Genomic DNA, 25,846 nt, shown 5'->3' with positions numbered 1-25,846 from the left:
TTTTCTTAGTTTTTAGATAAGAGTAACCAAGTCTGGCTGGCTGGTTTTAGCACTTGCCTTTAATCCCAGCACTCGGGATTAATTAACTAATTAATCCCAGCAGGCAGATCTCCGTTAGTTTGAGGCCAGCCTGGTCTGCAGAGCAAGTTACAGGACAGACAGAGCAACACAGAAACAAACAAAAGTCTTAAAAAGAGGAGTAACCGAGTCTAGTTCATCCTTGAGAGTGATGACGGGGTGAGAGGTAAGGCAGGGGTTAAGTTCTGCCTCTGTATCTGCAGGGCCTGCTGGTGCACACCGTTGTAAGACAGGGGGACAGCCAGGCCTATTCTCCCTCTCCCTCCCTCTCTCAAAAACAAAATAAAAAATAAAAAATAAAAAAAATGAAGTCCACTTCCACATACAGTTAAATAATATGCTGGCTTGAGACATATTTCATAAACATGAATAGCAAGTAGGCTGACATCCCTCCATCCAGAACAACCTGAGCAGAGGCAGCCAAGTGAGCATTCCAAGTCTGACCTCTAACTCCACAGGCTACATTTGCTAAATACACTCCCTCCTGCAGGGATTAAATGGCAGCCAGCCAAGAAGAGCCACCGGTTAGACTTCCTTTTCTCTTGCCTCAGGCAGGCAATGCCAATGACCATCCCTGATGGAAACCAGTGAACACTCATCATGGGGTTCATTTGACAAAGTGGCTAGGTGTGTTGAGAGATTGCCAGGTGATGGCATGAATGATAAGTGATATGTTACCGCTACTGCATATACCAGTCGAATACCACTGAGCCAAGTCCCAAGATTAAAATAATTGAATGAGGGCTGGAGAGGTGGCTCAGTGGTTAGGAGCACTGGTTGCTCTTCCAGAGGTCCTGAGTTCAATTCCCAGCAACCACATGGTGGCTCACAGCCATCTGTAATGAGATCTGGTGCCCTCTTCTGGTGTGCAGACCTACAGGAAGACAGAACAGTCATATCCATAAATAAATCTTTTTAAAAAATAATTGAATGATACACTCTGAGTCATCTTGCCTGCTACTGTGCTTTTGTGCCTTTTTTTTTTTTTGGCTATGCTGACCTCAGGAGGACAACGGCCTGGTCCCTCCTCTGTCTTGGCTCAGCATGGTCTTTGCTATAGAACTACTTATGGTGGGATGATGTGGTTCAGGTGTGATGATGGATAGGTAAACCTGTACTGACTCTCCTACCTGCTGCCCTCAGCAGGGGTCCACATGTCTGTGGAGGATATATTAGGTCCTAAATGAGACAGCCTGGAATCCTACCAGAAACTGATTCAAGCAGATCTGCACAGAGAGGCATTGCCCTGGGTAGGGTAGGAATAGGGAATTAAGGGAGGTAAATCAGGACATAAAGAAAACATGGACACAGGAAACAGGGATCCCTGTGCGCAATGTGTGTGAGGAGAGCAGAGTACACAGGTAGCAGAGGGCAAAGCCAAACTTCAGTTTGAGCCTGAACTCTTCTGAATTGAGCTTACTTGTGGTGGGCTAGCTAGTCTCAGGTGACAGATCCATCCTGGTTACAGTTCCCATACTGTTCCAGGGATATGTATAAAAGAATATGAGGAGAAAGAGCAGAGGCACGCGCTACCAAGGTTTGTATTGTGTATATTGAACACCAACCAAAAACACACTTTAAAAAATGTCAAGTCAAAAAACTCCAAACATTTCAAAATAACAGAATATTAAAGCCCAGGCTCTCAGCTCTGGGATTCAGCAGGAACTAAACAGGATGTGGCAATTCGGAATCTGCCAACCCCTGGGAAAGACTGGCTTCTGATAACCACTGTGGCTGCTGACGGTCAACCCTCCTTACTCTATTTGGTATTTAAAAGACGTCATCAAGTTGTAGTCCTCCTCCAGGTCCAGAACAGTCTCAACAATATTTTGGTCATCAAAAGCCTTGTTGAGGCTACCAGGGTCAGCATCCAAAGCCTTCCGAGGGCTCTCGTCCACAAGCAGGGCCCAGGCCTCCTCCTTGAGGGGTGAATCTTGGCAGCGTCCACACACACGATTCAATTCGTTTTCAAATTCTAGTTTTCCAGCCAGTTCTTCAATAGTTCGAATACTTGTATGGTCTTAAAACAACAACAAAAGGACATTTAGCTTTATAGTTCTTTATAGACATTTCTGAGAACATTTCAGGCATAAGTTAAAGCCATAAAACTAATGTACTCGTAAAAGAACCTTTGTCTAGCTTGATACCTACTACCACAAGCTAGCAAGCAAGTAGACACAAACCATAAATGGTAAACATTTCAGAGGCTGTGCAGAACTTGTGTGTGTCGTGTCCCGCACACACAAGTGAGCAGCAGTGTAAGGTGGGCCTGATACCTTCCTTTTACACCCCACAATTCATCCAGCCCCGATTATCCTCCATTCCCAAGGATGGTATGAATGGAACATGCTGGTTCAGGCTCTCAGAACTCCCTGACCTGTGGGGATGACAAGATGGTCTAAAAAGCAGAGTCTTTAGTGTAATCAGAACACTGACTGGTGATGGGCCAAAGTGGCGATGACTTCAGTTTATCTCCTGGGGCTATCAGAGGACAGTCAGTCCTCCAAAGTTCCAGAGAGGTTTGGGGGCCCAACTTGAGTACCATTCTTCATTAGCTCTCCCTCAAGTCCTTTCTAACCTGGAGACTCTTGCAGTCAGCAGTTTCTGGCAATGCCTGAGGCTATGTAGCCCTTAACCAGGAGCTGCTGGTCCACTGTGCAATAGGACTTATTTAGAAATAGGACACACAGTTCAGAGAACATACAGATACAGAATGTGTGTAGGATAAACGTCTAACTGCTGGGTGTGGTGGTACATGCTTATCATCCCAGTACTCAGAAGGGTCAAGCAGGAAGTTTACAAGTTTGAGATCAGCCTGGCCTACCCATCCAGAGTCTGAAAAAGAAAAAGCTTGGCATAGCCCTAGGGAGTCTCCAAAACAAAACAAAACAAAAATAACAAGAATGGGATGAGGTGGGTAGGTGCTGGAAGAGAGCTCAGTTGTTAAAAGGACTTGCTGTTCTTGTAGAAGAAAGACATGATTTGGTTCCCAGCACCCACATGGTGGCTCACAACTCTGGAATTCCAGTTCCAGGGAATGCTAACACCCTCTTCTGGCCTCTGTGGGCACAAGGCATACACACAAGGTGCACATATATAAATGCAGGCAAAACACTCATACACATAATCTTTAAATTGTGCCTAGATTAAGAAAAAAAAATTTTTTTAAGAAAAATGGAGCTGGGTGGTGGTGGCACACACCTTTAATCCCAGCACTTGGGAGGCAGAGGCAGGTGGATCTCTGTGAGTTCAAGGCCAGCCTGATCTACAGAGCGAGTTCTAAGACAGGCTCCAAAGCTACACTTGTCTTGAAAACACTGAGAGAGAGAGAGAGAGAGAGAGAGAGAGAGAGAGAGAGAGAGAGAGAGAGAGAGAGAGAGAGAGAGAGAGAGAAAGAAAGAAAAGACAAATGGAAGGGGGATTGAGAGATGCCTCAGCAGTTAAAAGCACTTACTGCTCTTGCAAAGGACCCAGGTTTAGTTCCTGGTACCCATGCCTGGTAACTCACAACCACCTGTAATTCTAGCTCCAGAGGGAGACCTTTGAGGGGACCCACACTCATATGCACATACCCACACTTAAGATACACAAAGCCACATGCATAACTAAAAATAATAAAAATATTTGAAAAGGAAAACTAATGGGACATATAGTACTATGCTAACTGGCTGCTTCTAGAGAGAGATGATATTTTATTCTTTTCGACAGTGTCTCATTCTGCAGCCTTGGCTGGCCTCAAATTCATACAAATCTGCATGCCTCTGCCTTTCAAGTGCTGATATTAAAGGTAGGTGCCACTCCACTCAGCTACAAGAAAGATTTCTTCCACTATTGTTTCCCACTCTGGGTGGAATTTATTCTCCTTCCTTAGGCCTGTACCCCATTTCCTTCAGCTCTTCATTCAAGCACTAAGGCTTGGAGGTTGTTATCTCTTCCTTCAGGGACCCCAGATCCTTAGAAGATACCTAGGTAATGATCTGTTTGACCTGTGACCTCACGAGGTTAGCTGTTCATTGAAGAAAGGGGCAGTACTGATTATTTCACTGTTTTCTACAGAGTCTGCTGCTGTGAGCAAACTAAATTTACCAAACAAGATGTGTGGACTCCTGGCCTGTGTGAAGGACCAAGGAAAGGATGGCCCAGCTCTCTACTTACCAATCATATCTAGCAGATCCTTTGTGACCTCTTGGCTAGAATTGCTGAGCAGCATATTTGAGTCAACTTTTAAGTCTCTCTCCATATCCTTCCTGCAGTCCAGATTAGGTGTGGACGAGGGGGAAGAAGATGGGGAATTAGACATTCTTTCAGGATTCTTAGTGCTTAAAAAACTCCAGATAATATCAAATGCAACTGGTTTGGTGTTTTCTTGTTGTTGTTTTTAAGATTTATTATGTATAGTGTGCTGTCTGTGTATTTGCCTGCATGCCAAAAGAGGGTATCAGATCTCATTATAGATGGTTGTGAGCCACCATATGGTTGCTGGGAATTGAACTCAGGACCCCCAGAAGAGCAGTCAATGCTTTTAACCTCTGAGTCATCTCTCCAGCTCCTGTTGTTTTAACACACAGTCTCACTATGTAGCCCTGGCTGGCCTGGAACTTACTATGTAAACTGGGGTCGCCTCAAATTCAGAGATTCCCCCTGCTTCTAGCTCTTGAGTGCTTGGGATTCAGGACATGCCACCATGCCCAGCTAAGACTAAAATTTACTGGTGACTACTTTTTATGCTATGAGAATAACCAGAAACTGCTAACTAAATCAGTGGAAACCAATAGCAACATCATAATGACCCATTCCACTACAGGCTGCATTAATGTTTATGAAACCATCACATATATTTGCAGTTAAATGGCTTCTCAATTCCTTAACTTTGGGACAGGCAAGATGGCCACACATCCAACTCATATCACATACAATCAGCCCAGCTCTAAGTCAAGGTACCTGGGGTGAGGCAGTTTGTAGTTACTTAGTAGGTCTAAAGGAGATAGTCAAAAGTCGTTTTGGTTTGGTTTTTCGAGACAGAATTTCTCTGTGTGCCCCTGGCTGTCCTGGAACTGGCTCTGTAGACCATGCTGGCCTCAAACTCACAGAGACCCACCTGCCTCTGCCACCACAGCCTGGATGAAACAAATATAAAGATAAACCAGGAAGTAGGGCCTAGCCATGGATCTAAGTGTGGGCAAAGGAAGGTAAAGGCTAGTGCCCTGGCTCTGAATACAGAAGACTGTTTCTGCAGCCCAAGGTTGTGTTTGGGTCTAGATCAGATCACTCAGGACTGGTAGCTCATGCCTGTAATCCCTGCACTTGAGACTTAGAGATCTGAGTTCAAAGTCACCCTCAGTACACAGGAGTTGAAAGCCAGATGGTCTACTTTAGACTGTCTTAAAAAAAGCAAACATAGGCTGGCAAAATGACTCAGTAATGCAAATGGAAGCGTGACAACTTGAGTTGGAGAATCAGCTCCTGAAGTTTTTCCTTTGACTTCCATAGGCATACTGTGGTATACCTATGCCTACACTCAAACCACATACAAGCATCTACATACTAAAAAATTTTAAAAAATAGAAAAAAAAATGGGCGTCTGGAGATGCTCATCAGTTAAGAGCACTGTCTGCTCTTCCAGACATACAGCACCTACATGGCAGCTGTCAGTAACTCTAGTTCCAGGGGATACAATGCCGCAGCTTTCTGGCCTCTGCAGGCACTAGGGGAATGCATGTGGTACATATAGACATGCTTGCAGGCAAAACATCCACACGTATAAAATAAAAACTAGGAAAACCCTCAGTGTATAAGAAAAACATTGCTAAGGCTTGTAGATCAGTGGTAATGTTTGCCTGGCACAGCATGCATGAGGCCTTTGCTTCAATCCTCAACACCACCCACAAATTTAAAAGTAATTATTTAACACTGACTACCCTTTGGTTTTCATGAGTGTTTGGATATCTAGGGTTATCAACCACACTTTTAACCCAAACACAACAAAACATAACTGTCTGTTGGGTCAGATTCTGATGAACATAATTTCCTGTACATTCTTAGCACTTCCAAGAGAAGGCTAGCTTAGCAATGAATCAAATCCGTGATGTTCAACTTTTTTTTTAAAACAATTCTTCCTAACTGATGCTCTTAAGCTATCAAATTAGAATCACCTTAAACTTTCTTTTCTCCAGTTTTCCCCATCTCCCGCAGCTCTCCAAAACTGTCTTTCACGTGCCAAAATGGAAGAGTGCATCAACACATTTTCCTTGCTGGTCAGAGGTTTTCTTTTGGGGTATAAAGGAAGGGGTTTTGTATTAACTGGGACATGGTGTGGCGCAAAGACGGGATTCTCATTCTCAGGAGAACATGAGGCACCAGCGCAGGGGGCAGCCGAGGAACAAGCAGCCAGTGGGTTTCTGCAGGGCAGTCTGTGCACCGGCAGGGAGGCGAGCGAGGACGAGGCGTCCGACCTCTGCGGGCCTGTACACTCCTGGGAATGCCTGACTCCTTCAAAGGCTCGGTCTATGGCTGCAGTCAGCTCCTTCCTGCATCTTCGTAGTTTCTCAGACATTTCCCTAAAAGCGACCATGCCTTTTATTATTTAGTAATTGGAAACGCACAGAGCAACACGACAATGATGCTATACAAAGGCCGAGATTCAACCCCGATTTCGACTTTGATCTACCCTTACACCACATCATCCTTCTCTTCCTCCGAGGGGATTATTGCCCGCCATTCTCAGAGGACCCCAGATGGCGGGGAATGCCGGGGTCCGCCGCCCCACCCCCTGGAGCTTCCTTAGCTGGCTGCGGGCCAGGCCTTTCCCACCGTCCCCTACTGCGACCCAGTTGTTGTCTGGGTCCCCAAACTATGGCCAATTTAGGCCGGAAGGGCCCCGCTGCGTCCTCACCCAGCCGTGGCCGCACAACAGTGCCCAACGGTCACTGCGCTCACGTGCCAAGACCAGCAACTCCAACCCTCAGGGACTAGGTTAAAGGTCGGTGGAGACTCACATGACCACGGGGCAACCAAGGCCGGGAGGGGCCGTCAGCAGACGGGGAGTAACGGGGCAGGCTAAGGGAGAGAATCGGATCTGGAAGGGTCTATTACTGAAAACGTATGGGGCAGGGTGGGCGGGCGCGGGGTTGTTTCCCGAGACGGTTTCTCTGGGTGGCCCTGGCTGTCCCGGAACTCACCCTGCAGACCAGGCTGGCCTGGAACTCAGAGATCCACCTGCCTCTGCCCCCCGAGTGCTGGGGTTAAAGGTGTGGGTCATCACCGCCGGGCCAGAAACTATTTTCTTAAACCTCATTAACTAGCGTGTTTGAAGACCTGACAGACACCCACCGTGTTCTTCTGAGGCCAACACGGACAAACAATGCCACACTGCTCCCAGTTTTATGAATGGACTTCTTTTAAGGGAGAGCTACTGAAAGTTCCACATAGAATCTGTCTGTTTATCGAGGGCAGTGGAGTCAGAACTTCAAGGTTCCATGAGAAACTGAAAACAAGACCCCCAATAACCGGGAAATTCTGAGAGAACAGACTAGAAACGGTTCCGGTGGCTAATGTTTATAAACTATAAACCCATCTCAGTGAACAGCAAAGAACTCGAGGACAACATCGACTTTACTGGAGGCTTGGTTTACTGTGGCCAGACTACTGGGGTGACCAGTGTGGGCACCAGAACCCAAAACCCAGGAGTTCAGAGCAGCCCTGCATGGTTCTTCACGGCTGCACCATACACAATTACAGGGTGTTCCTCTCCATTCTTTGGAATCCATGAGACACACACCACTGTGCACCAAACCCCACCCCACATTTCAGCTCCACACGTTTTATATCACCACCTGTTTAAAAGAAAAAATAATTCAGCCTCTTAACATAACCCTTCTGAGAGAGAAGGGTTTTTTGTTTGTTTTTCTTTTTCTTTTTCCTGTTCTCATAAAAGAAGGTCGTTTCCTCATCTGGTTTTTAGATTGACATGAGCGGTCTTCAAGAGTTCCAGAGACATTCTCCTGGGGTGACATCGGTGCTGTGCGGTGGCAGAGTCACTGAATCAGCATCAGTTGGTGTCCATGTTGGAAGCCTCATCATCCGCCAAGCCCTGCTGTGAGCTGCCCAGCCTCATCCCTCCGTCCGAAGAACCCGGGACACTGGTGAGCGGAGGTGCACTGTGGCACTCCTCATCCCGACGCTGATAGAACAACACATAGGCCGCTTTTGTCTAAAACACAGGAAGGGGAGGGCGTCCATCACTGGGAACAAGCTCGCCTGTCCCCACGACTAAACTCATCATGGTAGCTCTTGTCTAGAATCCCAGCAAGGGGAGGAAGAGCCTAAGAGAGGAGGGTTTTTTTCCAAATTCAAAGCCAGCCTGGGCTTCAGAGTGAAACCCTGTTTCAAAAAAATCAATCTTAAACTGGATGTGGTACACACACCTGTCCCAGCACTCAGGAAGCAGAGGCAGGAGAATTACCTTAAGTTTGAGGCTAGCCTAACATACAAAGTGAGTTTATAGTCAGTAATATATAGGAAGGCACAATCTCAATAAACAAGCACTTTCAGGAATCCGACATCTTGTCTTGCATATCCACACCTAGGAGCAGCCATAAAGGCCTTTACTAGCTGCCTCCTGATGACCCTGCCATGGCTGTGGGGAAATGCAGGGTTACCTCAAGGAAAACTGAGCTTCTCCATTAGGAAAGATCTAGAATGATGGCAGTGCATTAACTCCACCCAGAGCCTCTCCAGCTAATGAAGTAACCATCTCGCCTAAGAGGACCTTTCTGGCTTTTACTTGGTAGGTAACGCAGAGAAGTAGGTGCCTGGGCAGGGTACTCACCACTATCTGATCCTCAGAAGCCAGGGACACGTTGCTATCATCAAAGTAATACCATTTCCCATTCAGTTTGTTCTTCGCATATGCAGTGTCTGCCAAGTTACAAACAAAATACTCTAATGGCCACCGGAAAAAATTAATCAGATTATTTTATCAGGCTAACATTAAATATAAGCACAAGTTCATACCAAAAAATATTAAGACTAAAATGAAGAATAATGTATAACCAGTGTGAGTCCCTCAAGAAGTAGAGACAAGAGTACTGTCCCCAGCACAAGGCCAACCTGGCTGAGTCTAGGCAGGGTAGTATAATGAGACCATGTCTCAAACAGAAAAACCACCACCACCAAATCATATAACAACTAATATGTACATACATATAAGTAACAATACTTTTGTTTATTTCTCTGGGTAGCCCTGGCTGTCCAGGAACTCACTCTGTAGACCAGGCTGGCCTCAAACTCAGGAATTCACCTGCCTCTGCCTCCTGAGTGCTAGCATTAAAGGTGTGGGCCACCACCACCCCCAGCTCTGTCTACTTTAATAAACATCTGTGATTTAATTACATGGCAGGTGGTGGGTATGAGCCCAGGTGCCGAGTGCCCAAAAGGCGGTGCTGTGCTCCCTGGAGCCGCCTGACATGGTGCTGGGGACTGCACGCAGGTCCTCTGGAAGAGCAGTGTTCTGCACGCCTGAGTATCTCTCCAGCTGCCCAGTGTCTAGTTAATGGCTGTGATCAGTGCTGGAGACCGTGCAATGATAGAGCACTTGCCTGAGGTTTCCATCAAACGAAAATGGCCTTGAGTAGAATCCAGAGCCACAGAGAAAACCGGAACAGCTATAACTGAAACGCAGGTGGAAGTCTAAGCTAAGGGTTAACTTAAGGATTCTGACAGCCAGAGCCACATAGTAAGATCTCGTCTCAACAAAAAACACAAAAAGGTTTCCATTAAAGTGAACTTAAATGTCAGAAATTCTGGATAGGGCAAAAGAAAGAAATGGCTACTTTTTGCTGGGTATGGTAGTGTACCTGCATCATCTCAGCACGTAAACAGGAGGGTGGAAAGGACAGGCGTTGAAGGCCATCAAGGGCTACCGGGCAGGTTACAAGCCAGCCTGGGCTATACAGTGAGCTCCTGTCTCAAAACCAAACCAAACCAAAAGTGAACTAATCTTGGCATCTCTCACTCCAGGGCTCTGCGCCCCTTGTATTTTCGTGCTTCTTGATTTTGCAGAGCTGGGGTACTACTTCTGTACTGACACTGATTTTGTGTAGTCTTTTCCATTAGTCACTGTGAAACGGCTATTCTCTGATCAAGGCCCCCAACAACAGTGACAGCTGTGCTCCCAAACGCTGTTACTAACACCACTGTTAGAAAAGGTCAATGAGTCGGTTCGGCGGCCCACACCTTTAATCCAGCACTTGGGAGGCAGAGGCAGGCAGATTTCTGAGTTGGAGGCCAGCCTGGTCTACAATCTACACAGCTAGTTCCAGGACAGCCAGGGCTGCACACAAGAGAAACCCTTACTTGAAAAATCAAAATAAACAAAGAGGCAAATGGTTTGTGCATAAAATTTCGTCATGTCATTGTCTTAGGAGAGAACCCCAGGTGATCCAGAGGCTCGGTGAGAGGCTACGGCAGAAGGACCGCCAGGAGCCCTAGTCACCCTGGCTGGACTACATGATGCGTCCCAGGCCAGCATCAGCTAATCAGTGGGACTGTCTTGAAAAACAAAACAAAACAACTCACAAAGTTAGCACTACTGAATTAAAGAATATGAAAATTTAGAAAGGAGAAAGGAAGGGGGTAGGAGGGTGGAGAGACTGAGAAAGTCCACAGCCTGAGACCATAAACAAGCCAGGGGCTTATGGCAGTGCCTGGCATCAAGGAAGAGGCTGAGAGAACACCAGGTAGGGCACTTCTACCCCTCGGAAGGAAGCAGATGCCAATACTTACAGTGACCAACCCCCATGGCTCCATAGTGATTGGACACAGCAATTAGGTCATAAACATAAGGCCTTGCTGACCGGTCACAGACAAACTCGGACATGTTCAGAGCTCTGAGTGAAAAACATAATAGCCCACAAACATGTTAAAGTCTGTAACCCAACAACCCCTTCCATCCAACAGAGCAGAGTATACGGAAACACTCTAATTATGGGAGAAGAGACACACCAGGGCGGAGTGACTGACCATCTGTCAGACCAGGAACTGGGAGAGATCCAAGGTGTGGTGTTACCACACCATGTAGGTTTCAGGAGGGGTAAGGAGATGCCAAAGAGGGCTTCAGCTCCTGAGTGGGGGAGGCTGTTATTAACAGAACTACAACCACCCAAGGCTGTAATCATTTAAATGTCAGAACAGGCCCTGGGAAGCTTTACTATATTTGAAATTTTCTTTGTTATTATTACTGTGTATTTGTATGATGTGTTTGAGTGAGTACTGAGTGTGGCCATTAATGCCACATCACAGGTATGGAGGACCGAGGATAGCTTTTAAGAATTGGTTCTCTCCTTCTACCATGGATTCTAAGAACCAAACTCAGGCCACGAGGCTTATGTGGCAAGTGCTTTTCCTTGCTGAGCTGTCTCACTGGCCCACTCGGAAATTTTCAAAATACAAAAAAGGTAAAAGTGAGGCGGTGGTAGTGCACACCTTTAATCCCAGCACTCGGGAGGCAGAGCCAGGCGGATCTCTGTGAGTTCGAGGCCAGCCTGGTCTACAAAGTTCCAGGAAAGGCGCAAAGCTACACAGAGAAACCCTGTCTGGAAAAAAACAAAAAGAAAAGGGAAAAAAAAGGTAAAAGAATTTTTAACTACCAGGGTGGCCTTGAATTTGCAATCAATGATCCTCCTGCCTCAGCCAAGGATTACAAGCATGCACAACCATACTCGTCTAAGGACCCCTTCCCTCGAGTAGGCTACTCTGGTCACCATGTTCCTGTTAGTGAGAAGCAGCACCGAGCCTGTGCTGTCCTGGCTGAGGCCAGGTTCCGACACCAATGATGGACCAGCCAAGCGGGCCACAGACTGGTGGCCCAGACAATCCTCAGGACTGTTCTCGTAGGGATTCCCCTATTAGTGGGGGAGGAAGGATGATTCCACAAGTCAACCTCCCAGAGCCAAGGAATAGCGACCTAACTCAAGCACCCTCACCCGAGCAGCACAGGGATCCCCGCCCACTTCCAACCCTGCACCTGCTGACACCCACCTGACCGGGAACTCCACGACTGTGTCAAGTTTATCCCGCCAGTATCTGTTATAGGAGAACCGTTTGAGATGAACCACCAGGATCTTGGGCAGAGACCACAAGTCAAACTTCTTTGTTGCCTGTTGGTGCTTCTTACAGGTAGGGCAGTACCTGAGGAGAGCAGATAAGGGCAGCAGGAAGCCACCTGGTGTGCTTATGTGGGGACACAGCTACTCTGTCACAAGAGCTATCCTTTTAGACAGGACTCAACTCTAGTTTTGTTTTTTTGTTTGTTTGTTTGTTTGTTTTAAGATTTTTCTATGCTGGGTGTAATGGTGCACTCCTTTAATCCCAGCACTCGAGAGGGCAGAGGCAGGCAGATCTCTGTGAGTTCAAGGCCAGCCTGGGCTACAGAATGAGGACAGCCAAGACTAATACACAGAGAAACTCTTCTGGACAAAAAAAAAAAAATTGTAATTTTAGCATTGGTGTTTTGTCTGCATTCATGTCTGCATGAGGTGTTAGATCCCTGGAGCTGGACTTACAGACAGTTGTGAGCTGCCATGTGGGTGCTGGGAATTGAACCCGTCAACCCTAGTTCTTATGAGCAAGGCAACAGGACAATGGCTTTTTTAGTCCAGAAAACACAGTCCACACACACACAAATGTATTATAGGTCGGGTGGTGGTGGCGCAGGTCTTTAATCCCAGCACTCGGGAGGCACAGCCAGGAGGATCTCTGTGAGTTCGAGGCCAGCCTGGTCTACAGAGAGAGATCCAGGACAGGCACCAAAACTACACAGAGAAACCCTGTCTCGAAAACAAACAAACAACGAATGTATTATAGGCCTGGCTACGCAAAAAGATGACCTCTCCAAGTATAGTAAGGGGTTTCTGTGCATACAGATGGTCCCAGCAACCCTAAGACCTTATGGCCTATAGATCCTCTGCTCAGAGTCTGGGTATGCATACCAGGGGTCATGTTCCCCCAAGGTCTCCATGGTTGTAAAGAGCTCAATACACTCTCTCAGGGCTACTGCAGTCTTCTTCTTCTTCTGAGGCTGTGACATGCTCACGTGCTTCTCACAGGCCTGTAAGAAATAAGTGCTGAGTTCTAGTGGAGAACGATCCTACCAGCTTAAGATACCGAGGCTCTCAGCCAGAAAGTGGTGGCACACACCTTTAATCCCAGCACTCAGGAGACAGAAGCAGGTAGATCTCTGAGTTCGAGGCCAACCTGGTCTACAGAGTGAGTTCCAGGACAACCAGAGCTACACAGAGAAACCCTGTCTCAAGAAAAAGGAAAAAGCTACAGGGCTCTCTGCCTGGAATCCACTATATTGTCTGGAGTCTCTGAATACAAAATGACAAAGTCTTGGGTGCTTTTCATTTTAGTTCTTAAGGAAAACTTGTTACACTGTTGTCCAATCAGTAGGAGGACTGTTACTGTATCTCCAGAGCAGAAACCAGCACAGAGCACTGACCACAAACCCTGAATGACCTACCTCAGATTCCTGCTCATCATAGTAAAGGCTTCGGGTCTCACTGTCCCAGTCAATGGCCAGTGTGGATCGAGCTGTGGAGGGGACCAGAGCATCACTTGTCATAGATGACCAGCAAAAAGAGAGGCTCTCCAAGTGACCAGAGTAAGAGGGGCCACACTTAGGCAGTACCATCACACCTGCTCACCCCCCACCAGCCACCAAGGAGAGCAATGCTAGGCCTTATTAGGCAGCCATTTTGAACCCCAACCGCCCAAATCTTTTGACAAAGACTTCCTTAATGTTACACAGACAAACTCCAATACCCAGAATTCTGACAGGACATATGCAGAGTCAAGATGGAGTGACTGGGAACAGACTTAACCTCTTGCCTGAACCACAAGAACATCTGACACGACAGATAAAGTAACTGTTTTCGAACTGGTTCCCGGACAGACGCCAAGTAACACAAAGAAAGACAGAAAATGAAACAAGCCCGACACTATCTCAGCTCACCACTGTAAAGCACCCCAGGGCACTGAATGGTCAAGAGAGACAGCAAGGGAGACTGAGTTAAGGAAGCAAAGTTAAATTTGAGAGCAGGGTGTAGTTCCCACTTGTGATCTCAGCCTTTAGAAAGCAGAAGCGGGGTCAGGAGTTCAAGACTGTCCTCAGCTACAGAGTAAACTCAAGACCAGTTAGTCTGGGCTACATAAGACCCTGTGTCTCAAAACCAAAGGAGGCCAGGAGTGGTGGCGCACGCCTTTAATCCCAGCACTAGGGAGGCAGAGGCAGGCAGATCTCTGAGTTCGAGATCAGCCTGGTCTACAAAGTGAGTTCCAGGTCAGCCAGGGCTAAATAGAGAAAAACATGTCTCAAAAAACAAAAAAAGAGAGAGAGAGAGAGAGAGAGAGAGAGAGAGAGAGAGAGAGAGAGAGAGAGAGAGAGAGAGAGAGAGAGCGAGCACGCAAGCAAGCACGCACACGTGTTTGTCTGAAACTTGTCACCCCCACTACCAAAAGGAACAAGGTGAAAATCCTTTGAAGGATGAAGAGTATATGTGCCCTAAATCATTCTCCAAGGGACTCACATGTCTGGTCCTAGAGCTACATAAAAACAGTTAAAACCTGATGGAGTGAGTGTCAGGTGAAGTGACTTTCAAACGGATCCTGAGGGTCCCAAGTCTAGCTGAACGGCCCGAGAAAGAACTCACAGTTGAGTTTGAGTAGTTTCCCGTCCGTTGCAAGTGAATTGATGTCGGCAGTTCCGTAGGAGTTCACAAGACTGAAGGTGAAGAGTCTCCTGTGCTGCGGCTGGCCTTTCACCTTCTGGGCGGCCTCACTAGGGTCGTCTCCCTGCTCGTCCTCACCACTGCCTTCTGTTTCTGAAAGCTGCTCTTTCCCCTCCTCTTGATGATCCATTTCTTCATCGTCGTCTCCTGACACACATGAGAAACAATCTGTATAAGTCCCATATTTCAATATTACCATTTTTTTATTTAGCCAGGTATGGTGATGTCCCAGCACTCAGGATAGTGAGCTCAAGGCCAGCCACAAGCACACTGCAAGTTTGAGGCTGGCCTGGGCTACATGAGATTGTCTCAAAACAACAAAACCCACAAATAAACCATAAAATGTTTATTTAATACTTAAGTGTGTTATTATTTTCTTCCATATTTTGTTGTGTATGTTAAAGTGCATCTACCCCTATCCATCTCTACAGTATTATGCACTTGATTTAACATCTGACAGTCCCCAAGGGGCAGACAAGGTGTGCTATTCCATGACGAGGAAGCAGAGACCCCGAGAATTTAAATGAGCGTTTTAGAAGTAGTTCCTCACATCACATGGTCTTACTACTCTTGCCTTCATTAGATTCACAGAGAAAAACACACTAAAACGAAACACTCAAGAAAACAGTTTTGTAAGAAACAAAATTTAAAAGTCATATTTAAACTCCTGCAATCCCAAGTGCTTGGGAGAGCCAAGCAGGAGGACTGGGAACTAACGGCAAGCACAGGCTACAGTGAGTTCTGCCCAGCCTGGGTTACAGAGACAAAAAAGGGCTGTCAAGATCAATCAGCAGGTAAAGGCATTTGCTGCATGAGCCTCGTGATCTGAGTTTGTGCCCCAGAACCTGCATGAAGGTGGATGGAGAGAACTGACTCCAAAATATTACCCTCAAACATCATACGTGCCTACACACATACCATGCACACAGACACAATAGTAATAAATAAAAAATTTAAAAATCGCTGGGGGGAGAGGGGGTGGCACATGCCTGTAATCCCAGCACCTGGGAGGCAGAGGCAGGCAGATCCCTGTAAGTCCGAGGCCAGCCTGGTCTACAGAGTGAGTTTCAGGACGCCAGGGCTGTTACACAAAGAAACCATGTCTTGAAAAACAACAACCAAAAAATCAAAAATCCACCAAAACCAAAGAATTTGGAGGTCATTCATGGGTTATAGGAGGCATAAAGGCACACGATCACCAAAGTGTTCAAAAGAAGAGTAGTAACATTGCCTTGGGTTTGCAATGAACCCACTGTACTGTTTTCCCAACGTTGACTTCCTTCCCTTCCATAACCTAAAGTCAGCCATTGACTACAGCTTCCTAGGAAGATAGAAATGCCCAAGATAGCCAGCCTCAACCTTCTGATTAGCTGGCCAGGACATCTGTCCTCCTTGGGCACTAAAGGCTCACCAGCCATTCTGGATGGTTTGCACAAGTGCGTGCTAGGTAAGTACCAACTAGACAATGCTAACAGAGGAGAATTAAATTCTGATTCTGGAGGCCTGGGGAGGTAGCACAGTGGTCAGTGACTGTGTGAGGCTCGATTCCCTAGCACTGCAAAACCAAACAAATCTTTTTTTTTAAGACAGGGTTTCTCTGTGTAGCCCTAGCTGTCTTGGAACTCACAGAGAAGATCCACCTACCTCTTCCTCCCAAGTGCTGGGATAAAAGGCATGTGTCACTACTGCATGGCAACCAAACAAATCCTGACTCTGCTTCATAACCTTAGCCTTGTCACCCAATCCCTCTAGGCTCAGTGTGTTGGACATGAAACCAAATGTGGACAAGCAAGGATCTAAGAAGATTCTACAAGTACAGACGTTAACAATGGACTGAGAGACCCTACCTTCTACCAGCCCAGACTCAAATACTTCCATGTATTTAACACCTTCCAAGAAGAGGGAAGTCAAGAACAACGTGGTCACCACAACCCCACAGCAGGAATGCTCACCTTCATAGCTGCCCCTGGAGCCATTGCAGGCCCCAGGCTCCAAGGGTGAGCTGAGAAACTCATCAGGCAAAGGCTGTTTTATATAGCGGCTTAAAGAAACAAAAGACTATTAGTGTTAACTTTTAACTGTTTCTCCACTATGCAGCTATGAAGCAGTACCTAATTTACATTCAGTCACTAACAAATGTAATGTAACGGCTCAGGATGCAACTAAGAGATCACATGTTAACTTAATAAGCCAATAAAGACACAGAAAGGCTGGTTTCAAGTCTTCTAGGAATGTCATGTGCATTATTTTATTTTATTAGAAACAGGGTTTCATATATCCTAGGCTGGCCTCAAATTTGCTTTGTATTTAAGAATAACCTTTAACTTCTGATCCACCTGCCTCTACTCTCAACTGCTAAGATTCACGTGTGCACTATACCCAGGCCCGGCTGGCTTATGGGGTTGTGGAGACTGAACATAGATAGGGCTTTGTGCATGCTAGGCAAGCACTCTTCCAACTGGATGCCATCTAAGCATACTTGATACGATTCTAGGAATCGGAGGTTTGAACAAACCCTGGTTCATGGTTCATGTGCCACTTACTCCATCCCATTAGCCTCTACCCTACCCTCCCAGGGGCTGGCACAATGCCATTTTTCACAAAGATGAGAACATGGGATCAACAGAGATATTGCAAAGGACTAAAGTTACCCATTAATCTCAGACAGTAACCAAATTGCACTTCTGGCACCAACCTGATGCGATCACAAACGGCCTGATACAAGGACTCGAGGGTCAGCTTGTGCTTAGGGACAGAAACGAGAAGGGGCTGTCCATACAGCACAGCCCCAGAAGAAGTACTTGACGGCCTGGACTTCTTCTCTCTGAAGTAGACTGGAAGAGTGATACATTCCGAGCCGTCCATGGAAGTGCTGTAGACCTCATACCTGCGTGAGTCACAGAAGAGGGTCACAGCAGGTCCCCGGCAGCACTAGATATAAGCTGCAAGGTGGTGAGGAGTGAGATTATAACAAACAGAGTACCTTTAGCCAACGGGAGATAAGCCATTTCCAACGTGATTACAGATTGATCACTGTCAACACATGAGTCTACACAGCCCAGACTCTGCTACTTAGCCCCAAAAGACTTCAACTGTGGGCTGTTCTCTGATTATCAACAGAAATAAGGGCCAGCATTTGGACCACTGTGGTGAAGTCACCTACCAACTTTTCTCACCACAAAGCTTAATTTTTAAAAATCAACCAATTTTTAATCTCTGTCTTTCTTCTACCTTTCCTATTCTAGGCAAGTTTCAAATTTACTATGTAACTAGGGAGGACCTTCAAACTTCTAATCCTCTACCTCTACCTCCCAGGTGCTGGGATTACAGACATACCTGGTTTATTTGAAGACAAGGATCAAACCCAGCACTTGATGTACACGAGGCAAACACTCTTACCAACTAAGTTGTTTATTTTTGAGAGGGTCTTGTTAAGTAGCCCAGACTGTCCTAGACCTATATATCCCAGGCTGGCCTTGAACTCACAGAAATGTTTCTGCCTGAATCTTCCCAATGCTGGGATTATAGAAGTTACCACAGGCCAGTAGTAAAGTTCCCTTGAGCAAGTGGTTGGCTGAAAGCTGCCACAAAGTTTAAGTCCATTTCAACATCTGTACCCAAGTAGACAACACATACCCTGTTTCCCAAAAGTGGCCACAAAGCAGCACTTTGGATTGTCTTCATGGTGATGAGAAAACTGAATCTCAGAGATTTGCAGAATGCCTGAGCTGCCAACAGCTAGTCTTTTCTGAGATGGAGACCTTGGCCCTATGACACTGCTTCAGAATGAAGTGACAGAGGCAGAGAACCCAAATCCCTCTATACCACAGCCCTTTGTTTGCCCTAGTCTCGCAAACGGCTGTGATTTTTTTTGGTGGGGAGGAGACAGGATTTCTCTGTGTAATCCTGGCTGTCCTGGAACTCACTCTGTAGACCAGGCTGGCCTCAAACCCAGAGATCTGCCTGCCTCTGCCTCTCGAGTGCTAAGATTAAAGGTGTGGGCCCCGACACCACCTGGCATATCTATGAGTCTTGTTGAGCAAGGAACCTCTGAGAGCAGAACCACTGAACTAATCCTCTTAGCAAACAGAAACTATTGACCAAAGCTGTGTCTATGCAGGGCTCTGTGGGGGCAGAAGGGTCTTAGTACTGACAGATGCTCAGTTTCCTGAACACACATTTCCTTTGGCCAGGTACTAGGACAGATACATCAGGAGCACTGATGTCAGCCCTGGAAACACAAACAAGGCAAAGCCTCTACAAGGATTCTCTGGTCAATTATCAGGAACTGCTAAGTACTTACACAAAAATGTCATCTCGAGGCATGATGTGGCTTAAACCTTCATCCATTTGGAAAATCTTATGGAACCGGTGATTATATACGTCTGTGACCACCATCTAAAGAGTACAGAAACATGACAGAACAGCTCCAGAGCTCCTCCTCACTGATGCAAACCCAGGAACAAAGGGCGGAAACACCCTGCTGTAGTGTTGCCTGTAGAGAACTACCAGGGAGTAGCCCCAGGGCGAGGACCAGGCCTGAAAGGAGTCACATGGCTGTCAGCAGCACTGGCACGCTGCTAACATCTGCCCTCAAGTGGTAGGAATGGTGAGAAGTGAGTGCTGATCAGAGACTGGTCATTGTCTAGAAACCCCAGTGGCTTTCCAGAGCCCATCTCCACATCCCACGGCACACAACGATGGAAGCAGAGCCCTACTCTCGTCCCTCTGACAATGGGTAACATCACTGCAATGGAGGAAAAATGGTGTTTCCCTGTGCTGAAGGGATAATGGTCAAGGCCAGGAGCCATGAGGTATCCAAGATATACACCAATGATCACATTAGTGCTGTCCAATAACAACAGTCTTTCAAAAGTGACCAAAAGCTTGAAAGTAAACTGCAAAGGCCAGACAGGGACTTAGCCATGGTAAGGGCCACTAATGGCTCCTACTCACACTTTCTGCAGCGATGCCCGACAGCTTGGAGAGTGCTTCACACAGGTCAGAAATGGCCCCCATCAACGGCACAGTCACACGGTACTGCAGAGGAGAAACATCAAGGTGACAGGAGTCCTCCAAAAGAGACAGGAAATGGCCTGGGAGAAGCACACATCATGGGGACAGAGGACTCTTCGAGAGGCAGAGCATGGCCCAGACGAGTCAAGGAAACAGCTGACAGCGCCAAGTCTTTGGTGTGAGCAAAGCTGCAACACTCAGGCAGCAGCCTCCTTCCATCCCAAATATTGTTTTTGTTTATACTTTACTTTTTGGATTGGGTCAATACTTCCTTTAAAGAATTGCTAAAAACATAAATTGCCATTTGATACTATGGATCACCTTTCTTTTTCTTTTTGAGACAGAGCCTCACTGTGTATCCCTGGCTAGCCTGAAATTCCTTACACAGACCAAGCTGGCTTCAACTTCAGAGATCTTTTCTAACTGCTCTGCATCCCTTCAGTGCCAGAAGGAAATGTATGTGCCATCACACCCAGCAGGTATCACTTTTGTTTAGAAATTTAAAAAAGGAAAGAAAAAAGTCCTGAAGACTAGGGGATAAATGACACTAAGAGCCACCAGCAGAAGTGGACACGCCAACACTGGCCATATCTCTCCTCTGGCTTGCTCTCCTACCTGATTTAAAGACAAACTTAAGGAAACTCTACCGCATGCTCCCAACATTCAAGGACCATTAGCAGGTAAACCAGGTTACTCCAGCTGCACGAATGGAATGATGAGAGAGTGACCTTTACAAAGGTCTGATGGAGGACAAAGGTGCATACACAGTCTAAGGCCAAGGGGACCCAGGGACAGTTGGTGGAGTTTCCCACGCAGCAGATAGAAAGCAGTCCATCAGAGACTAGAGTCTACTCAGCAAGTGGTACTATGAAGGTAAGGATTCTGTTACCTGAATAGGTCTGCACTGAGGGTCAGCAGGAACCAGGAAGACCTCCATAACTCGATCCTTCTTCAAAGGCAGTGGAAGAGTTAAATAGCAAAATGGGTCAAAAGTCACAGAAACTTTAGCACATTCTGGGCAAACCAAAGTAGATTTGAAAAGGCCATGGAAAGTATCCACAATCACAGAATCATTCCTCAGCCTGTGATTTTCCCAGGCTTCCTTTGCTACCACCTGGATAAAAAAAAGAAGGATTAAGTAGGAGATTCTCAACATCTGTCCTTTTCCCCTGCACCCAGAATGCTTCATAACAAGCAGTGAGATGGACTAAATTTAGGGTTTTTTTTTTTTCTTCCCTAAGGCAGGGTTTCTCTGTGTATCCCTGTCCTGGAACTCGCTCTGTAAACCAGGCTGGCCTCAAAGTCACAGAGATCCACCTGCCTCTGCCTCCACATGCTGGGATTAAGGTGTGGGCCACCACCTCCCAGCTCTAAATTTAGTCTTAATGAGGTATTTTAATAATCAAGGAGAAAAGAGGCTAGTTTAGTACTCTGGAGGCAAAAGACTCAAAATTTCTAGGCCACACTCGGCTACATAGTCTGATGACGGCCCAGACAATGAGATTCAGCGCTTGTCTTATCACCAGTGCTACAAGTAAATATACAGGATGAACTGTAAAGAGCACACAGTCAACATTTAAAGTTTTGAGAGCTCTTGAGTTCCTGACTTGCAAACACAATACTAAACAAACGAGCTAACTTGAAGAAACCCACAAGAAGTGTCAGGAGTAACAGAGCTGGGCTGGGATGTAGCTCAGTGATGTAGTACAAGTACTCAGAAGGCTCTGAGCACTGGGAAAGAAAGAAAGGAAAAAAGGCAACTGCAGTTAGCTCCTTTCTGACCAAGAACGCATCCCTGTCATGAGAATAGTGAGAAGTAACCAGGGCTCGCACTAACCCCAACACCAGAAGGCAGCTAGCTCCCATGCTGCCAATAGAGGGCAATCTCTTTGGGACACTGTGCAGAGAGCTTAAATATCATACCGCATCTGGTCGTCCGTTGGCATCCTTTGGCTCCAGGTAGGGCTTCTTCTTTACTCGGTTCAGGTCTTCATGCAATCCGTCTAGAATAAAGGCTAACAGCTCCTGAGAGTCTTGTTGTTGGTAGCCAGAAAACTGAGGGGCAAAACGTCCCACTTGCGTCTACAACAAAAGCAGCTCTATCAGGAGCATGATAAAGAAGCAGTGAAGAAGGAAAAGCAAGCAAGTGACGTCAGAGGGCAGAGGTCACAATGACAGCTCTACAATCCACTGGAACACGAGAAACCTCCCCTGAGCCAACAGTCCAACTAACTCCTCAAGAGCCATTCTAAGGCCAGTGGGCCCAGAGAAACAGCTCAGATCAGAGAGTCAAGAAAAACACAGGCCTGAAATCAGGCCATTATCGAGATAGGCATAGGGAAGGCACTCTCAGTTGAGATATCCAAGTTCTGATGTCCCACTCCAAAGTCCTTGTGTGGTTCAGTGTTAAATTACAGAAATGATCAGGTGGATCTCTGTGAGTTCAAGGCCAGCCTGGTCTACAGAGCAAGATCCAGGACAGGCACCAAAGCTACACAGAGAAACCCTGTCTTGAAAAGCCCCCCCCCCAAAAAAAAACAACAACAACAAAACAACTCAGTTCCCAGTCAGCAGCAGCACCACTTAGGAGCTTATCAGAAACGAATTCCAAGGCCCCACTGAGGCTCAACCAGACCCCACGGCTGGGCCCATAACCTCCTGTACCAAGCCTGCCCAGAGACTATGATGCAGCCTCAAATTGGACAGGCTTTGTTCTGCATCTGTGTTGTCTAATACCTTAGCCACTAATGAGAGGTTATTTAAATTTAAGTAAGTTGAAAATAAACAGAGGAGCTAGGACATAGCTGTACTTGATTTGTTTGCACAAAGCCCTGGGTTAAATTCCTAGCACCAACCAAAAAGTTAAACACAATTTAAAATTGAGATTCTTTTTTAAAATTATTACTTCATGTGTATGGATATTTTGCCTGTATGTTTTTTGTGCAGTGTGCCTAGGTGGTATCCGTGGAGACTAAAAGAAGGCTTTGGATCCACCGGAACTGGAGTTACAAACGGTTGTGAGCCACTATGTAGGTGCAGGAATCAAATCTAGACCGCTAGAAGAGCAGCCAGTTCTCTTAACTGCTAAGCCATTTCTTCAGCCCCCGCAAGCTCAGATTCTTGGTCATGCTAACCACAATACAAGTGCTCAGCAGCACTGGCGCTGGTGGCCACGACCAGACAGTGCAGACATCAACCATGGTCATCAGTAAAGTGAAGAAGCACTATACTAGCCCCAAACGCTATCTGTAAATTGTTCACACTGGAGTGAACCCAGTCTGCTGCCATCCAATTCTAGTATTTTTTATGAATTAGTATAGAAACAGTAATTTACTTGTGTTTCTCAGGGATCAATGTGACCAAGAAGATGAAAGAGAGTCTTCAATATTAACTAACCACTTGAGATTTCCTTGTTGAGGGAAAAGATCTGAATAAGATTTGCCTGTCATTAATCAGGCATTGTGGCATATGTCTTTAGTGCCAGCACTCAGGAGCCAGAGGCAGGCAGATCTCTGGGAGTTGGAGAACAGCCTGGAGTCTACAAAGCAAGTTCCAGGACAGCCAGGGCTGTTACTCAGAGAAATTCTGTCTTAAAGAAAAAACGAACAGCCAGGTGGTGGTAGTGCACACCTTTAACCCCAGCACTCAGGAGGCAGAGGCAGGTGAATCTCTGTGAGTTCAAGGCCAGCCTGGGCTACAGAGTGAGTTCCAGGACAGCCAAGGCTACACAGAAAAACTGTCTTAAACGACCGCCCCGCCCGCAAAAGAAACAAACAAAACCCACAGTACTGAGACAGGCATGGTGGCACACGTCTTTAATTCTAGTACTTGGGAGTTAAAGGCAGCTGAATTATGAGTTTGAGGTCATCCTAGTCTGTATAATGAGTTCCAGGATAGCCAGGGCTACACAGTGAGACTCACCCATGTCTCCCCATCCCTGTCTTAAAAAAAATTGAAAAAAATCCAAAGCTAACAAAGCAAATAAAAATCACAGCTCTGGCTGGGCAGTGGTGGCACAAGCCTTTAATCCCAGCACTTAGGAGGCAGAGCCAGGCAGATCTCTGTAAGTTCGAGGTACCAAAACTACACAGAGAAACCCTGTCTCAAAACAAAACAAAACACCAAAACAACAACAACAAAAAACAGCTCTGAATGACAGAAAAGAAGAGGCTAATGACATGAACTTCCAGTCTTAGATTCTACTTTTTGGTTTGTTTGTTTTGTTTTTGAGACAGGGTTTCTCTGTATGGCCCTGGCTGTCCTGGAACTCACTCTGTAGAGCAGGCTGACCTCTACTGAAAGATCCGACTGCCTCTGCCTCCTAAATGCTGGGATTAAAGGTGTATGCCACCATCGCCCAGTTGTTTTTTGTTTTTGAATGTATGATGATCTCTGTAAGTTTGAAGCTAGCCTGGTCTATAGAGCAAATTTCAGCACAGTCAAGGCTACAGAGAGAAACCCAATCTTGAAAAACTTAAAAAAAAAGACAAGGGAATCTAACAGGCAGATTCAGCAGATCAAGATGCTTGCCACCAAGCCTGACTATCTGAGTTTGATCCTCAGGAGCTACATGGTAGAGAGAGCCAATTCCTGTAAGTGGTCCTCTAACGTCTACACTTGTGTTATGGTGCATATACGTGTACACGAGTGCATCAGAGTATGCACACACGCACACACAACGTAAAAACAATCTTTTCTTTTGAGGAAAAAGGGTAACACATCTCAACCTACTTTGAACATTCGAGGTGCCACATGAGTGTCCCTTCCAGACCACATCTGCTTGATGAGCTCTGCATAGGCCTCTGCAATCTCCCCTTTCATTCCCAGAGGGTTGTCTCTGTTGATCTCGGCTTCATACTCATCTTTGAGAAAGTACTCAGTCAGCGGAGCGGTATTGCTCAGGCACTGAAACAGGACAAAATCAGAGCTTACAATTCTTCCAGACAGCGAGAAGACAGAAAAGACAAGCCAAGTTCTTTTTGTTTGAAACATTCTTAGACCAGGCTGATTTCAATCTCATCAATCCTCCTGCCACAGCCTTCCAAGCACTTGGATTGCAGGTATAGAGACCCAGACAGAGCTCTGCATTTGGGACCCGCCCCTCCGGACATTCTGTTTGCTTTTTTCCTTGGCTAACTTTAATCTGTATCCTTTCCTCAAAATAAACCATCATCATGAAACAACTATGATAGCATTAAGTAAATCCCTAGGTCCTTCGAGCAGATTATCAAAGCTGAGAGTGCCCTTAGAAATCCTGAACCTGCAGCTGCTTTGTTTTGTTGTTGCTGTTTTCGGAGAGACAGGGTCTCTGTGTAGTTTTGGTGCTTGTCCTCGATCTCACTCTGTAGCCCAGGCTGGCCTCAAAACTCACAGAGATCCGCCTGGCTCTGCCTCCCGAGTGTTGAGATCAAAGGCGTGCGCCACTGTCACTCGGCCACAGTTGGACTCTTAACCCCTTGCAGCCCAGGTCTATCACAATCCGATTACATAGTATCTACCCAATAAATGCTTGATGAACGAATCAAGATAGATTTTGAGATAAGACCTCCCTCTCTAGCCTAGGCCTTGAACTTGCTATCTTCCTGAGTCCTGGAATTACAGTCACAAACCACTGTGCTAACACTGGGTCTTGTTTGTTTGTGTGGTAGCACTGCTAGGGATTTAACCCAGCACTGAGAATGGTAGGCAAGACCTCTATCGTTGGGTCATATCCCTAGTCTTTTTCTCCTTTTTTTTTTGAGAGAAGATAAAAATCCATGTCTCAAAAACATAACACCAAACAACTTAGCAAACACCAGTGTTAGAACTACAAACACTGATGAAGCCATTCTGAACTAGCTGGTCGGAGGTATCCTGGCAGAGACTTCTAAAAGGAGGTGAATTGGGGTGTGACCTAAGAGAAGACCCATTCTTCACTTAACAAACTCCCACCTTCAGTTTTATTTAGTTGGCAACTTTCCCTCTAC

The 25,846-nt window shown here is 46.3% G+C and overlaps 2 protein-coding genes across 4 annotated transcripts in view; both read right to left on the bottom strand.

The window, feature by feature from the left end:
• Window positions 1-1,611: 1,611 nt before the first annotated feature.
• CUNH3orf62 (chromosome unknown C3orf62 homolog) lies at window positions 1,612-7,541 on the bottom strand. 2 transcript variants are annotated; one of them, XM_052720874.1, is made up of 4 exons: window positions 7,408-7,541; window positions 6,231-6,635; window positions 4,234-4,325; window positions 1,612-2,098 (listed from the first exon to the last, which is right to left on the bottom strand). In XM_052720874.1, exons 2-4 carry the CDS (start codon window positions 6,629-6,631, stop codon window positions 1,833-1,835), a joined length of 759 nt encoding a protein of 252 aa, XP_052576834.1. In that variant the 5' UTR covers window positions 6,632-6,635; window positions 7,408-7,541; the 3' UTR covers window positions 1,612-1,832. The 2 variants fall into 2 exon arrangements, with proteins under 2 accessions (XP_052576834.1, XP_052576824.1); XM_052720864.1 differs by having other exon boundaries at window positions 6,231-7,541.
• Window positions 7,542-7,671: 130 nt separating this feature from the next.
• Usp4 (ubiquitin specific peptidase 4) overlaps window positions 7,672-25,846 on the bottom strand; it is a 36,169-nt gene continuing 17,994 nt past the window's right edge. The window contains exons 9-22 of one of the 2 annotated variants that reach the window (XM_052720705.1): window positions 24,612-24,785; window positions 21,804-21,962; window positions 20,770-20,994; window positions 19,821-19,904; window positions 19,168-19,262; window positions 17,560-17,751; window positions 16,817-16,905; window positions 14,787-15,011; window positions 13,598-13,668; window positions 13,065-13,183; window positions 12,115-12,264; window positions 10,861-10,964; window positions 8,906-8,994; window positions 7,672-8,287 (exon numbers count right to left, since the gene is read on the bottom strand). In XM_052720705.1, coding sequence (XP_052576665.1) covers window positions 8,126-8,287; window positions 8,906-8,994; window positions 10,861-10,964; window positions 12,115-12,264; window positions 13,065-13,183; window positions 13,598-13,668; window positions 14,787-15,011; window positions 16,817-16,905; window positions 17,560-17,751; window positions 19,168-19,262; window positions 19,821-19,904; window positions 20,770-20,994; window positions 21,804-21,962; window positions 24,612-24,785 — 1,938 coding nt within the window. In that variant the 3' untranslated portion in view covers window positions 7,672-8,125. Of the gene's footprint in view, window positions 8,288-8,905; window positions 8,995-10,860; window positions 10,965-12,114; window positions 12,265-13,064; window positions 13,184-13,597; window positions 13,669-14,786; window positions 15,012-16,816; window positions 16,906-17,559; window positions 17,752-19,167; window positions 19,263-19,820; window positions 19,905-20,769; window positions 20,995-21,803; window positions 21,963-24,611; window positions 24,786-25,846 lie in introns of those variants that run through there. The other variant, XM_052720713.1, reaches the window with a different exon arrangement.

Source organism: Peromyscus californicus, unplaced genomic scaffold (assembly GCF_007827085.1).
Source record: "Peromyscus californicus insignis strain IS unplaced genomic scaffold, ASM782708v3 Scaffold_11__1_contigs__length_118956290, whole genome shotgun sequence".
Classification (NCBI taxonomy): Eukaryota; Metazoa; Chordata; class Mammalia; order Rodentia; family Cricetidae; genus Peromyscus; species Peromyscus californicus.
Note: the sequence above shows the minus strand (reverse complement) of the source record. Positions and strands in the feature narration are given on the sequence as shown.

What these genes read in the sequence shown, in the direction of transcription:
- CUNH3orf62 (XM_052720864.1), bottom strand. Translation starts at nt 6,649, where the DNA reads ATGGTCGCTTTTAGGGAAATGTCTGAGAAACTACGAAGATGCAGGAAG. An exon ending in TGGAGAAAAGAAAGTTTAAG is followed by an intron (nt 4,326 to 6,230) that starts GTGATTCTAATT and finishes TCTGGACTGCAG; the next exon opens with GAAGGATATGGAGAGAGACT. An exon ending in GGATCTGCTAGATATGATTG is followed by an intron (nt 2,099 to 4,233) that starts GTAAGTAGAGAG and finishes TGTTGTTTTAAG; the next exon opens with ACCATACAAGTATTCGAACT.